General features: G+C 44.3%; 1 protein-coding gene across 1 annotated transcript; it reads left to right on the top strand.

The window, feature by feature from the left end:
- Nucleotides 1-1,128: 1,128 nt before the first annotated feature.
- CD164 (CD164 molecule) lies at nucleotides 1,129-12,801 on the top strand. The gene is made up of 6 exons (XM_064170161.1): nucleotides 1,129-1,305; nucleotides 4,149-4,223; nucleotides 5,645-5,710; nucleotides 7,632-7,763; nucleotides 8,747-8,827; nucleotides 9,772-12,801. Exons 1-6 carry the CDS (start codon nucleotides 1,200-1,202, stop codon nucleotides 9,930-9,932), a joined length of 621 nt encoding a protein of 206 aa, XP_064026231.1. The 5' UTR covers nucleotides 1,129-1,199; the 3' UTR covers nucleotides 9,933-12,801.
- Nucleotides 12,802-15,799: the final 2,998 nt, after the last annotated feature.

The raw sequence follows: 15,799 nt of genomic DNA, 5'->3' as shown, positions 1-15,799 counted from the left end.
GCTACAACAGAATCCCAAGATGCTGACTGCAGGGAAAAAAACAGACAAACCACATTTATCGTTCTCTTGCATTCCCATCACCCCCAGGGTTACAGGACAGACATCTTCTCACTTGCTTGTGGAGATGTGCTGTGGCTGTAAGGCTTGCCCTGCTGGTAATCCTAGTTCTATTCTGTACTGAATTTTACCCCCTTTTTTTTCATACATATATATATGCAACTCTAATCAGTGTGTGTACACACACACACACATACACGTGTATATATATATATATATACATGAAGAGTTAGTTAAAACCAATTCCAAGCTGTGCTGACACCAGCTCTAACTGGAGCACAGTTGGACAACCACTTGCAAGTGTTGCACTGACTGCTAAGCTTCATGTGATTATTACAGTTTATTTAAAGTACTATTATATGCTGTGCTTTTTTCAGGGTAGAAAAGAGGGAGCGGGGAAGAGATGAACCTCACACCAGTGGTAATCGCTCAAGAGAAATCCATTGCGAAAAGAGCTGGGACTTTGCAGAGGCACACGAATTGGCGCCTGAGATGCGCTGAGGGGGAGGTGCTGCTCAGCCTTGTAGCTTCAGGGGAAGTGGCAGCGGCTCAGACGAAGAGCTGAATGGCTGCGAGGCAGGGCGCCGCTACGGAGCGTCAAGCACTTGGCGCCCGGGATGCCCCGAGTCGGAGAAGGCGGCCAGGAGAGGTGCCGAGCCGTTTCTGGTCATCCCTAGGTGCTCAGTTTCTGCTAAGGTCTGTCGCGTCCCTGCCGTTCGCTACTCGCCCCGCAGGGCACCGCTCACAGCCACTGGGCGCTGAGGGCGAGCAGAGTCTGCCCCAACCCTCCTCCGCCCCGCCCCTCTCGGCCCCCAGAGCCAATCAGCGGCCGCCGCGGGACCGCGCGTGGCGAGCGGGAAACTGTCCCGCGGGGCGGGGGTCACGTGAGGGAGTGACGCCACGCCGCAGTGGGGACTGTTCCATTCCCGGCCGAGCCAGGGGGGAGGAGGAGAAGCAGGAGGCTGGATGGAACCACTCCAATGGCCTCATGGCTCCGAAGAGGCGGGGCCAGCCCGAGGCGGTGGCGCCCACGTGACGGCGGGAGGCGGGGCAGCGGCGCTGAGGGGTGCGCGCGCAGCGGGCGCGGGGCAGGGCGAAGGGGAGCGCTGAGGAGCGGCAGCAGTTCCCGCTCAGCCGCCGCCATGGGCCGGGTGTTCGCGCTCTCCCTCGCCTTCGTCTCTCTCACCGCCCTCTGCCTGTCCTGCCTCTCTGGGCTGGCCGCGGGGAATAACGACGCCGGGACCGCTGGTGAGTGGCCGCACCGAGTTGCTGACGGGGCAGCCCCTCCCCCCCTCCCGCGCCCCGCCCGTTGTGCGGCGTTGAGGGGAGCGAGGCGGGCTGCGAGCCAGGCTGAATGGCCAGCCCTCTGCGCTCGCTGCTCCGCCGTGCCCGGCGGGGCAAGAAGCGTTTTGGGGTGTGTGTGGGGTGCTCCGACGTGCCGGCTGCCCGCTGTGGGGAGCGGCTCTGGTCTTTTCTCGCAGCTTGACCGCTTCCGTGCGGCAGCAGCGTTGCCACCCGTAGCGCCTTGGCCGCAGCCCGCCGAAGCTTTTGGCTCGCTTCTCCCTGGCTGCGTCTCTTCTTGCTTTCGTGTTTTTCCTCTCTGTGGGTTGTTGGGGTGTGTAGAGTGTGAGATCCGTTATCACGACTTAAAATGCCTCCTTCAGTACCCCCTTCGCGTACAGCGAGCGGCTCCTCGAGGGCAGCTGCTTTGTGCCGGCTGAAGTACAACACGACACGTCGGCTTCTGGCACACTCGGTAGAGAGGAAGCCGCGGGTAAGCAGCGGTGTTCTGGCACCGCTGCCCGTTGCTCCTTTTCCTGACCTTAGCGTCTTTATTCGTCCTGTGGGTTTGTCTGGTTTTTCTGGCTCTGTAAGCCGTTTGCCAAAGCGTTTACACGGCCAAGAATCAGGAAGTGTGCTGCATCCCTCGCAAAGCTAAAGGAAGTTTTCCTGCGAGTACCGGTTCCCTGGCCGCCTTGTGCAGTGGCGCTGGTTTCAGCCAGGCGTCAAGCTATCCGGTAACCTCTGCTTCAGCCCTTCTAGATTTCCTCTTCAGACCTGCCACCGACCATAGGCCAACAGTAAGCACCCTGTGAAAAAAATCGAGAACTGCTTGAGGACTGTTAGGAGTCAGAGGTGAAGAACCTCCGCGGTGCAGCGGGAGAGGGCAGTGTTGGTCTGGCAGGACAGATCTCCGTTAATCTTTCCAGGTTTCCTCAAGTGCGAGAGGAAAACCTGCATTTACCCTGTGTGAGTGCCAGCACAGCAGACGGGTTTATCTTGGGAGCAAAGAAGAGCTTGCCTACGCTCAAGAGCTGATTTCATGCTACCAGAGTCAGGGTTGTTTTTTTAACTGGAGCATACGTCTGAATGGGAAGGTGGGAAGCCTTGCTGTTACGCCATGAAATGGCATCAAGGTACATCACGGAAGGTTTAGGTTGGACATTAGGAAAACACTGACTTACCAAAACGGTTATCAAAGAGCGAAACAGACTGCCCAGGGAAGTGCTTGAATCACCATCCCTGGTTGTATTTAAAAGGTGTCTAGATATGGTGTTCAAGGATATGATGTAGCAGTGGCTCTGGGAGAGTTTGATAACCTTTGGACTTGGTGATCTTAAAAAGTCTTTTCTAACCATGGTGATTCTGTGGTTCATATACAGAAAGAGAGCCTTTCACAGCAGGAGTAGCAGCATTGAGAGAACATCTGACACCCTGCTGCTGATTCTGCAGTTAACAGCTCATTCTCGAAGCCCTTTACTGTGATTAAAAATACCTCCTGATCCTTTATTCTTGCAAATCTGTTTCTGGGAAAACTTGTTTTGAAGGTAAACTAAAAATGCTAGTGCACCTGGTATTGGCTGGCAGCACTGACTGTCATACCTCCACATACAAGACTACTGAAATTTCGGTTTAGCAGCGAGAAATTCACCAAGTGAATGTTCTTGTTTGCTAGAAGTGAAGGTGCATGCTGCAGTCGTTCTTCAGATGTATACTCAGAATAATAAATGGCTACTTTTCTGGAATCTGTTATCTGGAAGCTGTCATACAGCTTCTGAAGTGATTTAAGTGCCTTGTTTCTGCCCTGTGATGCAGAGCTACAAAGGTCTTTCATATCTAGTTCCATTTCTTGAAAGTGAAAAAATAATGCCAGTATTTCTAGCTTGATCTTACCATAACGAAGAGAAAAGCGAAGGTGGATTAGGGCTTAATTCAAATGTTTTTATTTGTTGTCATGATATGCAAATTACCACGTTGATTGACAAAGATCTGTGGATAGGAGCGTCCCCTTCACCAGGGAGCAAAGCAAAGAAGAGTCAAAGGTCACCCAAATATGCCTGAAGGAGGCGGATATGATGTGAAATGTGTTGGAGAGTGTGTAGCATAAGGACTTGTGGGTTGTATGTGGGTTTTCAGAGTGTGATGGCTGTATGAGTAAGTCTTGATTAAAACTAATGCAGTAAAATTGTGGACTGGGTGGAGATACTCTATGATCCAGACAGTGGATGTATTGTCACTGGTTTTAAGGCAACAGTATTTGACTGAGATTGGCTTGAAAAAAGCAGCTGGACTGGTTAGGCCCTTGGCTTCTGTTGTGATGATGATAGAAGTAGATTAATGTCCTTTCTGCTTTCCTTTATATGCACTGGTCTATGCAGTCTTCTAGGTTCTTGTCTTTATTTTTCATACTTAGGTTGCTTTTGCTGTAGTTATTTCTAGCTGGCTGTATTACCCCAATTTCTTGCCACCTGAAGCTTCAGTGAACTTCTGCAAAATTAATCTGGTGGACTAAGGTAGCTTTACTAGAGTATCATCTATTATCTGCAGTTACAGTAGGTAGAGGTTGCATGAGGCAAAATCCTGGTCTGGGTTTGGAGCATCAGTAGTGTCTGGAGGAAAATGTATTTACCTTGTCAAACACATTCTTAAGTTGTAGCTTTTAGTCACAGTTAGTACATTGAGAAGGGTTGTGCCTTAAGCCAGGAGATGTATGTATGGGAAGGTATGGATTTAAGAGTTGTTTCTGTGGGTGAAGCTGCTCTTTCAGCAGTAGTGATTTTGTCCTAATTAAATGCATTTCCCTTTTTTAGGCACCTGTGGAAACTTTACTGACTGCCATTCATGTACTGGAGCGGAAAAGGCTTGCAAGTGGATCGTATGTGAAAGTAAGGATGACTTTGCTGTGCAGAGCTTTGCTGAACCATGCAGAACCTTAAACCCAGCTAGATCTAGTGCATCTGCATTAATGTTCATTACCCTAATTACACTGTTCTGCTTGATGACCTAATGGAACATTAACTCGTGTGTCCTTTCTTAAATGTTTCGAGTTCTTATGTGGAGACAGCTGAAAGTCTTCAAAATAATCCCAGATTTTTAAGGCTTCTGATTTAAATCTGTGCTGTCGGGAAGCTAATGTTTTCCAGATGGTGCACTGTCTTTATTGCAAAGTAGTCACTTGCGTTTGCAGTCAAGGAGTCAGGAGTGGATCTTGACTTGCAGGCACGTCCCCATGCTTCAGTCCTTTTGAGGTTTTGTCAGAGATGCACAAGTGCTACTCCTGAATTACAGAAAGGAAGGGAAGTCCATTAAATAAGAGTAGAATTCCTAGAACTAGGAATTGGAGTCCACTGAAGGGAACATGACAGAGCTAAGGGAACATTTTCTGGTCTCATTCAGAGCCTTGTCCTTCCCAGTGTAGGAGGGTTGGATGTAATTACATTTAGATGACCACTGGTGTACTCAGTCCCGGGCAAGCTGAAGTTGCCGTTGACAAGGTCATACAGAGACTACATAAACAGTGCTCAGGTGGATTATTTACACTTCTTATGTGAGGTGGAAACAAAAATAAGAGCTTGGCTGTTGAAGCACTTGATTGTAGATTATATAAGATGGGAAAGGTTATACAAGCTAAGATGCTTCAGAATTGATGAAAAGGATTTTGAATGTAAGTTGTCCAGTGCATTAGTGTCCTTCAGGAACCTCTTGTTCTGAATTCTGAATGCGTTGTCAGAGCAGCAGGCACATACTGCAAACACCCAAGAGAGCTATGTTACTTCTTTGAGGGAGAGGCTGAAATCTTGAGTCAAAGGAGGAAAAAAAAGTGTACAGGGAGAGAATAAGAAGGTGAAAGAAACTGACATCTTCAATTTCAAGGTCAAGGATCTGTTTAAAAAGCTGGAACTATATTTTGCTTGCATGTAGAGTTTGACATGGTAAGATTTTTTTTTTATGATGCTACCATAGAGACACAAAATGTTTCCCTTGAAAAATACCACAAATAGCATAAACACTGTCTAATTTGACTCTATATGAGGGAAAAAATGTCAAGTTACACTGTTACTGCAAAACGATGCATAACTATGTATAAGTATTGCCTAAGCATTGATTTGAGTGGCAGAATAACTGTAATGAAAGAAAATACTAAATTAAAGTTTATCGAATTAAAATAATACTGAAGCCCTGCTTATCGAGGTGGATTTAATGCTAGAAGATGATTAGTTTGTCCCATGAGCAGTTTATTAGTAGTTAAGAATGCCTCAAAAACTTAGTTCTGCTGCTGAAAATTATTTTATCTCTTTTCTAACAGATGAGACTCATGAGATGTGTGTAAGTGCAGTAGAAGACAACTGTACATCTATAGAGCAGTGCTCCTGTAAGTATTTTGATCCTTAGCTTTCCTGTTGGTTGATGTGAAGGAGTTGCCTGTTTACCTTCATTAATATACCTTTTGTGATTGACATGAGTATGTACAAGTATGCAAGTAAGCCCTTTGCTTCCAGCTTAAACCTGGGATGCTAAAATACACAATTTCCTTGTGCATTCAGTTAACTGCTTACTGTGGCTGTTCCAAGAAGCTTGACATATTTTACTAGACACGTTTTTCTGGCTACTACCTTGGTTTCTTGGATTAAAATGGGTGACATTTCCTGTTACAGACAGTCTGTACTAAGAAACTGAACAGCAGCCTCAAGACATTAAATTTCATATTCAGCCCAAAAGTTTCGCTTGCTCTGTCCGTTGCTTCATCTGAGATGCATGAAATAGGAACCTTCCAGTTGTAATTAACTACCACAGCTCTTCATGCAGTCCTAAAGTGCAGATTTTGGGTCGTAGAACTGCGTAAGGTAAATCCCTCATGTTAGGAACGTGCTCAGTTGCACATCTGCTAGACTCTTTTCATTGATTTGTGCTTGCTCTGCAAAGCAGATTTGCAGGATGTGAACAATTTGGATTGCATCTTCTATTTTGCTTTTGTATGAAATTCAAGTTTTAGATTTTCATGTTTTTCTGAAAGCTGACAAGAACTGGGACTGAAAAATGACATTTTCTGGTTTAAAGATCTAGAACAGCAAATTAAATTCTTAATACTTTTGTCTAGATGGGTTCAACAGTCCTGCTAAAAAAGCTGCCTCACACCAGCAGAGATGAAGCTTCCATGCTGCAAAGGCCTGTATTGTGGCAGCCAGGAGGAAGCAATTCCACTTGACTTGGAGTTCTGTCGTAAAATTGTAGCTGTCACCTTTTAATCAGGAATGCTAAAAGTAACATTTTCCAGTGCTTTCCAAGAAAGGCATGCTGTCACAGTGCTTTGCTTTATATCTGAGAGCAGAATTTCTGCAGTCTATTTCTGATAAACTTGTAGAAACTTTACCAGGTTGTAGTTTTAGATTCTGCATGTTCAGGGACTGTGATAGAGTTCTGTTAATGCAAGGGGAACCTGTATACCTTAGCAGCTCTTCAAGTGTTGTGGCTCAGCACCACATTCAGAGGTTGACATGAAAAAAAGAACATTAAAGTGGCACTAAACTAACTTGGTGCAAGAGAATGTAGATTGTGATTTATCCATCCTATCTGTAGAAACAGTTGGCTCTGGTTTCCTGCCAGGCTGAATTGTTTCAAGATGTAAATAACCACATTTAAATGAGCCTGAGCCTTAGAGGCTTCTGGACATAATGGCATTTCAGGAGGAGGCTTGCTGATATATATTGGTGTATGATTAAGCAGCAGTTTATGTAAGCTGTCCACATGTGATTAACTCAGTGAATGCAGTAAGTTGCAAAAGGCTTCACAGTTGTGGGGCTTTTTTAGAGTGCCAACAAGAAGCAGTGTCTCAGAAAGCCTAGGCTAAGCTTTTCAATGACTGTGTCTTGGTTTTCATCCCAGACTGCTGCAGCTGTCTGACCACTGTCATTTCCAGTTGAACTTGATAGGTCAGGTTCAATCTGGGTGGCAGTGAGATTGGGAAGAGTACAGAGTCCCTGGTTTCCTATTGTGTGAAGCATGTCCAGTTTATGCTTGGACAATGGGACTCTTTCCCTTTGAAGAATCTTGAATTGCCAGTCGGACATTGGCTTGGTTGGGCTGCCTGTGAGCAGGGTTTTCATGCATTCAGTGGTGAAAGTTTTGCTGCTAGTGTGATGGATTGAACATTCAACTGCTTTGTCATTTCAAACCAAAACCACAGCAGAACTTGCTGCTATGTGAATTCCCTGAAACTCAAACAGCTGCTGCTGTGGGTTTTCAGTTCAGTACTGTCATTAATTTATTTAACATACATTTTTATTCTTTCATAGCTCCTACAAATGCTTCTCTTACCAATACTACTGCTACGCTGCCTTCCAGTGCTACTACACTGCCTTCCAATAGAACCACCCCGTCTTCCAATACTACAGGCACTCCTGCTACCACAGCCCCTACTACTATAGGTAATACAGTAACAGTGAACATAAAATGGCACTAAAGTAGGAACTGGTGAATAAAATAAAGGCTATGGGGCTTTTCCACAGATCACTAGTAGCACAGCTACTAAACATCTGATGTAGGGAAGAATAAATTGTCCTAAGGTTTGGAAGGAGTGGATTATATAAAACTCTAGCAGAGAATATGCTGCTTTCCAAGATAATTAAGGGGGAAAAAAGAAAAGCATACTCATCTTTAAAAACATCTGCTGCTTAAGAAAGCTGGAAGGTAGTGACTTAGTACTAATTAGGCTCAGATCAGCCTGATGTACAGTAAGGTGGTGTTTAGCTTTGAGTGAACCTACAAAGGTTGGCATTTGTCCATGCACATTGTGGAATACTGATTAATTTTTAGTAACACTAATGTGGGGAGGGGGGTGAGAGTTGTCAGAGACCCAGTGTTCTGGCTTGATAATGGAAGAGCTTCAGGCAAGTATTTGCTTATTTCAACGATGCCATTCACAGTTACTGGTTTGGAGCTGGGGGGAGAGAGGAAGTTTTGCTATCCTGTCTAGAGATATTCCATCCAGTACTTTTTCAGTATACCGAATACTAACTAATTCTAAGGGCTGTTAATGAAAGTCCTTTGCCTCAGTGAAGATTCTCAGTTGTCTGGAAGCAGGTGTCTTCATTCTTGTTCAATACCAGCATTTATATCTGTGCTTGAAATAAAAGTGGTTTTGTCTGAACAAAGAATCACTGTCTGAGCTGTGGAGAAACTTGAAATATTTGGGTAACAATGATAAGCAAGTTTGGGAAAAAAATCCTTATTGCAGAAACTTGGCTGAATGCCATGCAGCTGAACATCTAAATTCTGTGGGGTGCAGTCTGAGGTCAAAGCTTAGCCTCGTTCAAGCAAAACAAGACAAATCATTTAAGTAAGAACTTCAGTGCTTGCAGATGTTGCTCTTGAAGTTTATGCTATGCACTGACTGTTTTCTTTCAAACAGCTAATGTCACCAATGCAACCACACATGCTCCTCTACCTACAACTGTCATTCCTTCAGCTATCCCAGCATCCACTATTCCAGGTAACTGTTACTTCTAGCATAATTAAAGCATGAAATACCTAGAAATTGATGTTGCTTTAAAAACACTACTTCAGAAGACTTACTAGCAAGCAAGAACATTAGAGTAGAATTGGTATATCTGCTGCTGTCACTTCTAACTTTATGGCACATCTAATTTTACTGAGGAGGTGTTTTTATGTAGCAAGCTAATGCCCTGAGCAACAGCTAATTGGTGAGATAATAAAACTTAGAAACATGTTGGTGACATGAAGTCATTTGGCTGTCTTTAACAATGTGGCTGGAAGTTACTTGTTAACTCACCTCTGTTTTGGGGGGTGGTATTTCTGGTGAAAGTGGGATACCTACTTAGGAAAAGTAAATTGAGTTACAGTGGTGGGAATAAGCTGGATCATTTTATGTCAGCATCAGTCCTGACTCTGCTGTTTCATGGAAAGCTCTCATGGAGTAAAGCCCTTTACAACTAGCCCTCAGCAGCTGGCTGTTACTTCCAGATTCACATTCTGTGGCTTCAGCTCATTTCTTTAAATATAACATTTGGGGTACAGTAGATGGAAGATAATTTAAATTGAATTTAAGAAAAAAAAAAATGGAGCAAGCAGCAGGAATAGAAAATGTGTTTTGAGTGTGAGCATGTCAGTAAGATACTTCTATATAAACTGGGAAAGCTTTGGCTTTTTGAAGTACCAATAAAGTCCAGCTGTGACTTGCTCAGTATTGAGGTCCAGAGCAGTTTGCCTGTAACTAGCTCTAGCCTTGTCCAAACAGTATTTAACCAATTTGAATATCAATCATTTAAACACAGCTGGTGACATGTCTTTAGTTTCGGTTTTGTTTCCTTCTTGGTGTTTGGATGTTTTTAGTAGTCTTAATAGAAGGAAGCCAACAGTAACATCAGTAAAACTGTTGTGAGCATTGTGCACTCAAACTTATGTGGTGTTTAACAGGTACAAATACTACCGCAACTCCTGCACCTTCTTCACGCAAGTCTACGTTTGATGCTGCAAGTTTCATAGGTGGAATTGTCCTTGTGCTGGGTCTACAGGCTGTTATTTTCTTCCTCTACAAATTCTGCAAGTCGAAAGACCGAAACTACCACACGCTTTAGGACTTGCCACTCAACCATGGACTGGTAGCTCAACACCTGTAGTTCACTGAACCAAAATATTTTCTGTTGCTCACGGAAGACAGCAGTTCTTACCACCCTTTAAATCTCTAAAAGAAGACTTCAAAAGAATATTTTTGCAACATTATACTTGGCAAGAGGTGATCTGAATTTCTTCAACAGGATGACTTGCAATACGCTGCATGGGTTCTAATGGCTGTCTTATTTTCCTGTAGTGGCTGCTGCTGTGGGACTTTTTTTTTGATATGCCAAATGTAGACGTTCAGAGATGATTCAGTAGCAACACTGTCTTGAGTAGACAATCTCATGATGACTTGTTGTGATGGCGAATTTAATCAACATTTGGTACAGTATCCCTTCAGTTTTATCAAGATGTGAATTATTGGTGTCTGACTTCAGGGAGTGAAATAACCATTTGTACTAGTTTATGGCTGTGCTAGAAAGGTGAATGGAATTGTAGTAGGTAGTATCTTCACAGAATAACATAACCCCTGATTTTTTTTTACATGAGAATAAAGGTTGCCTGACAAAAAAACTGCATTCCAAACAGAGGTCCTATACCCTTTCCAATTAATATTGAGGGTGGAGAGGGGATGTGTAGGGATTATCCTCTTAAGGGGAAATGAAGATTAGTGCCTTAAAAAGACTGAAATTCAGTAGGCTGCAGAAGTGTCCCACCCATCTCAGATCACTAAGACCATTAACTACAAGCTTTATGTAGGAAAATGGAATACATGTGGCTTGAGCATTCCAGTTTAAAAACTATTTACTTTTTACTCTAATTGTCCCTTGTTGAACTTGTTTGAGGGTGAAGGAGCATGGTACAGTAATGCTGAGCTACAAAGAGAAGCTTTAAGTTGTTTACCTCTTTGCTCTGACTTACAGAGACCAATCATAGAAATAGTGATAAAATTCAGTTCACTCCCTATCTGAAAAGGCAACAACTTATATTTATACTTGAAATATTGGTGTTTAGGGGAGCCTGAAGTCTTTCTTATTCAAATAGTTTTTGAACTCATTGCAATTCTTTTCAGGGTTTTGGTTGCTGGTTTTGTTTTTTTTTTTTTGCCCTCTGGTATATCTGCTTTGGGAAGGAGCAGTTAAGAGTGGTTCAGAGGATCTACTGATTTGATCCTAGTCAGAATTGCTGTAGTTCTGGGGCTGACAGGGCTGCATCCTTTTTTCTTTCCCTTCCTGGCATCAGATGTATAGCACCCTGCAGTGATTTAGTTGTTTTTTTTTTTCCCTTGGCTGGATCAGCCATGTGATCTGAGCATCAAAGGTACGCCATCTCCCATGCAGACTGACTCCTGTAGAAATAAACCCACAGGGAAAACTCAAGTGGTGGGTGTAGCACGTAGTCAATAGCTTTGGATGCTATCCCTTGATCATCTATTTCAGGGTAATCTGTAGTACTGTCTTGCTAGCTCTGAGTGAACTGGAATTTGGCACCCGATACCAGATGATAGTGTTAAAGCAGAGACAGTCACGGTGGTGGAACTTGGGTAGGAAGCAAATTTAAGTGCACTTCAGTTGGAGACTTAAAGCTCTGTGTTGCTTTCTGGTGTTCCTCTAGTTTCAATGGCATTGTTTCTATTGTGCTGCACAGGAAACTCAAATTGCTGCAAAATACAGGAGTTACTTGCCAGTACTGTATCTTTCTGTTTATTAGCTTTTGGTTTTCTAAACACAACTTAAGACAATCAGCTCAGGTTTATTACAACGGCAGAGTGAGCAGCCAGTTTCCAGCAAAAGCATGTGTGTGGGTTAGATGCTATATCCTTGGCCTTATTGTGTAATCACTTCAATCTGTCTTTTCCCTCAGAGCTATTTTCTTAAATTTGTGTAAAAAAGATATCCATGAGCTTGTATTCTGTGCTTTGAAGTGAGCAAAATACTCTCCTGAAGTGTGACTCAGCAAAGCAAACTGTATGCCTGGTATATAATTTTTTGGCCTCTAAGGGCTATCTTTTGGGAAACTCACAGACAAGTGCTACAAAACACTTCACAGCATAGAAGATATTGCCACAGAAAAGTTGCTCTGTAAAATGTTGCTAAAATGCTTATTCATGAGCTGTGCTGATCCTCATTTAGGTTGCTGATGAAGTATGCTGGTAAAGCAAACTGAAAAATGTTTAAAGTGCCTTAAAGTTGCTTAATCTTTGGCCTCAGATTTTGTTTGAAAGGGTAGAAAGGATACCTTGCCTTAGTTACTAAATTTTTCTTAGTGCCAGCAATTGCTACTTTCCAAGACTCTAGGAAACCCAGGATCTGACACAGGCAGATGCCAGTCTGAAACACTCAAGCTTGTACTCTGTCAGTTCAGTTCTGTCCTGGAAGGCCTGCACTATGCACTGCTTGCTCGTTATCCTTGCCAAAAAGGTACAGTCCACAGTTTACAGAGTCGTGGTTTGGGTTGTTCCCCTTTCAGTTGTTTGGGAGGAGGGGAGGCTGGGTTATACATCTTCACCATGTGCTTGGCTGCCTCACTAGAGAAATTAATTACTCCTTTGAAATGGCAGTTTCAGATGATCTGTGCTGTGTGCTAGCAAAACAACAAAAACCTGAAGTAACAACTTGCAGTTTTTCTTGGCCTTGTGTTTTGAAATGGAGGGTAGCTCTTAGGTCTGTTGTGTGTGTTTGCCCCCAGATCAGTTTTAGGCACTGGACTGTAGTGACTCACAGTTACCTGGCTTTTTCTTGAAGCCAATTTGTGCAAATATGGAGCTGTTATCTTATGAATGTTCTCTGCAAGTGTTGCTGTAAAAGTTTGTATTTTGTCTTCAATGAAAGAAAACTGAAACAGTTGTAATTGCAAAACCAAATGATAAATAAAATCTGTTGGATGGGATTTTGCTTGTAAATTCTCTTTGAGAAATCCCAGTGGGGACTTCCTGCTGACTTTATGAAGATAAGAGCTGTTTTCTACAGGAACTGAAAAACCCAGGATAAAAGGAGAATGAAAGGTGAAGAGTCAAGTTAAGGTAGCTCTCCTCACCACAGTATTAACTTTGCATGTGATATCTGCAACAATACTGATTCAGGTTTAGAATCACCTCTAGAGGAATTTTTGTTTAGGTCACGTTTTCCATGTTTAGCCCTCTTCTCCCCTTAAAGCCAAAGAACAGGAAGGCATTTGCTGAGTGTTGCAATTGCAACAACCTGTAAGGCTTTAGTGCTCCTCTTCCCAGTAGCAAAGCTTGCAATACTGATGGTAACCTGTGAGGGGGGGAAGAGGGACTGCAGCCTGTACTTCCAGGAAGGCTGTCAGTACCTCCCACATTGTAGCATCTTTTCAACCTAAGATCTTTAACCTTGATGAAAAAGGTATTGCTCCGAGGCTCTCTGACTGCAGTGCTAGGCAATAACTGTCACTGAACAGAGGGGTGTGGTTCAGTAGTTGCAGGCTGACTTAAATAACATCATGACCTGGCAGTGACGATTCTGTGGGCAGCAAGTGATATGTCAATGTGTCACTAGACTGTACTGGCATAACTCAGCCTCATTACAGGAAAACCTTGAGCAATGATTCTAGAAAGGCTGTAGTATGTAAATGGAGGAAAGATAAAGCTTCCTGCTGGTCTTAAAATTGCTGTGCCTTCCAGAAGAGCATCCATTTATGCACACAGTCCAAACCTGAATTAAATGCTGGTTGCAATGCAGCAGTGCAAGCCTGTGCACAGTTGTTTATCCCCTACAGTAGCAGCCTTGTGTAACTGCTGTCCTTTGAAGGTGGTCTCTTGGATGTACAGCATTTCTTCAAAAAACATCTTGCAATTTTGCTTTGTTGAAGAAATATTTTACCAAGAAGCTGTGATTGGGCTGAGACAACCATTTTTTACTGCTGCACTGGCACATAAGTGCTGCCATTGTTCTGCACTGAAGTTGGTATCTGGTTCCTGGAATGTGCTGGAGTCCCATTTGACAACTCGTCGCAGCTGACCTTAACTCGTCGCAGCTGACCTTGCATAGTTAGCAGTCACTTTATCATTCATTTAAGGTGTACCTTTAAAAGACCTCATGTTACTTGGTAACTAATTCCATGGCATTCTGGGTAGATTGCGACTCGTTGTGGTGTAGCAGCAAGCTTGAATGAAGGAGGGCTTGCTTCAGTAGTGGGGGAGGATGTCAGTCTTACTCTAGGAATCTTCTGTCTTTAAACACTACAGGAGTTCTGACAGGAGAGTTCCTTCACTCGGTGTTAAACCAATGCAATGCTGGTCAGGGTTGCCTGAATTTGATTCTAGGTCTGAGCTATTTTTCCAGAGTACTGAGCTATTTGATTAGTCATGTTCACAGGCACCCAGGGATGTAGATGGCGCTGAAAGGCACACAGGGTGGTATTCTAACTCCAAGAGCTCTGCTATGATTTGACATATCTCTGAAAGACTGCTCTGAGTCTCTTACTGGCTGGGCTATAAAAGCAGTATTGGTGTTTCCCCATGCAAGACAAGTACAGATAAATTGATGTTGAGTTTTGTGTGTGTGTGTTCCAGTTAGTGTAACGTTGTGCAAGAAGCTGCCCATCTTCCTCTTTCTAGGGGGAGGGGAGAGAAGAAGGTGCTGGAGAAGGTGGTGATGCACTTTTCATGAGTCATCTTTAAATGTGAATGAAAGGTTCAGTGTACAAACAGCAACCTCTAGGCCCGAGAGCACTGCACTGGGCAGGATATGGTCAGGGGTTGCAGCAGGAAAGCAGTTTGAAAAGAACAAAGCCAAACACCAGACCCTGTGCTTTTTGCTCTGAGTGTGAAGCTGTGCTTTGCATCCCCATGATCTACCGTTACCACAACAAAAGGAAAGCTTAGCTCTGGCTGTTCTCCTTGCCCTTCTGTACTGCGGTTTGCTGTCTGAAGGGAGAACCTGCAGTGCTGCTCTTGCTCAGGAGAATCTGCATTGCTCAGGACCTCAACTGGAGCAGTGGATGAGCTGACTTGGGCTGGTATTGAATGCTGCATCCAGCTATGTTGGCTTGCACTGTGCACAGCACTGGAGTTTCACTGCCTTTCTCTCCTACATCTGCCAGTGCAGCAGCATTTTCTAAAATGCCCTGGGCCCAGAAAAAAAATATTTAAGTTTTCTTCTGCATCAGCCTCTCTGTCTGTAGCTTTCTCATTTAGGTGTGGCAGTAGCTTATCTGCACCAGGTGTGCCCAGGAAGAAGTGCAGCAGCTGTTTCATATTACTGAGACAGGCCTCAGCTCAGATGCACTCGAGAGAAAAGATGAGGTGAAGATCACATAGAATGGTTTAGGTTGGAAGGGACCTCAAAGCTCATCCAGTCCCAACCTGCTGCCACAGGCAGGGACACCTCCCACTAGAACAGGTCGCTCAAAGCCTCATCCAACCTGGCCTAGAACACCAAAGTTCTTCCCTGAGAGAGTCATTGGACACTGGAATGGGCTGCCCGGGGAGGTGGTGGAGTCGCCGTCCCTGGAGCTGTTCAAGGCAGGACTGGACGTGGCACTTGGTGCCATGGTCTGGCCTTGAGCTCTGTGCTAAAGGGTTGGACTTGATGATCTGTGAGGTCTCTTCCAACCTTGGTGATACTGTGATACCTGCAGGGAGGGAGCAGTCACAACCTCACTGTAAAGAACCCTTTCCTAACATCCAGTTTGAATCTCCCCTCTGCCAGTTCAAACCCATTCCTCCTCATCCTGTCATTACAAGCCCTTGTCAATAGTCCCTCCCCAGCCCTCCTGTAGCTCCCTTCAGATACTGCAAGGCCACTCCAAGGTCTCCTGGAAGCCTTCTGCAGGCTGCAGAACCCTGGCTCTTGTAGCCTGTCCTCAGAGCAGAGCTGCTGCAGCCCTCTGAGCGTCTCCGTGGCCTCCTCTGGACTGGCTCCAA

The sequence above is a fragment of the Pogoniulus pusillus genome, chromosome 33, assembly GCF_015220805.1.
Source record: "Pogoniulus pusillus isolate bPogPus1 chromosome 33, bPogPus1.pri, whole genome shotgun sequence".
Lineage (NCBI taxonomy): Eukaryota > Metazoa > Chordata > Aves > Piciformes > Lybiidae > Pogoniulus > Pogoniulus pusillus.
The sequence above is the reverse complement of the archived record's forward strand: the minus strand, read 5'-3'. Positions and strand labels throughout refer to the sequence as shown.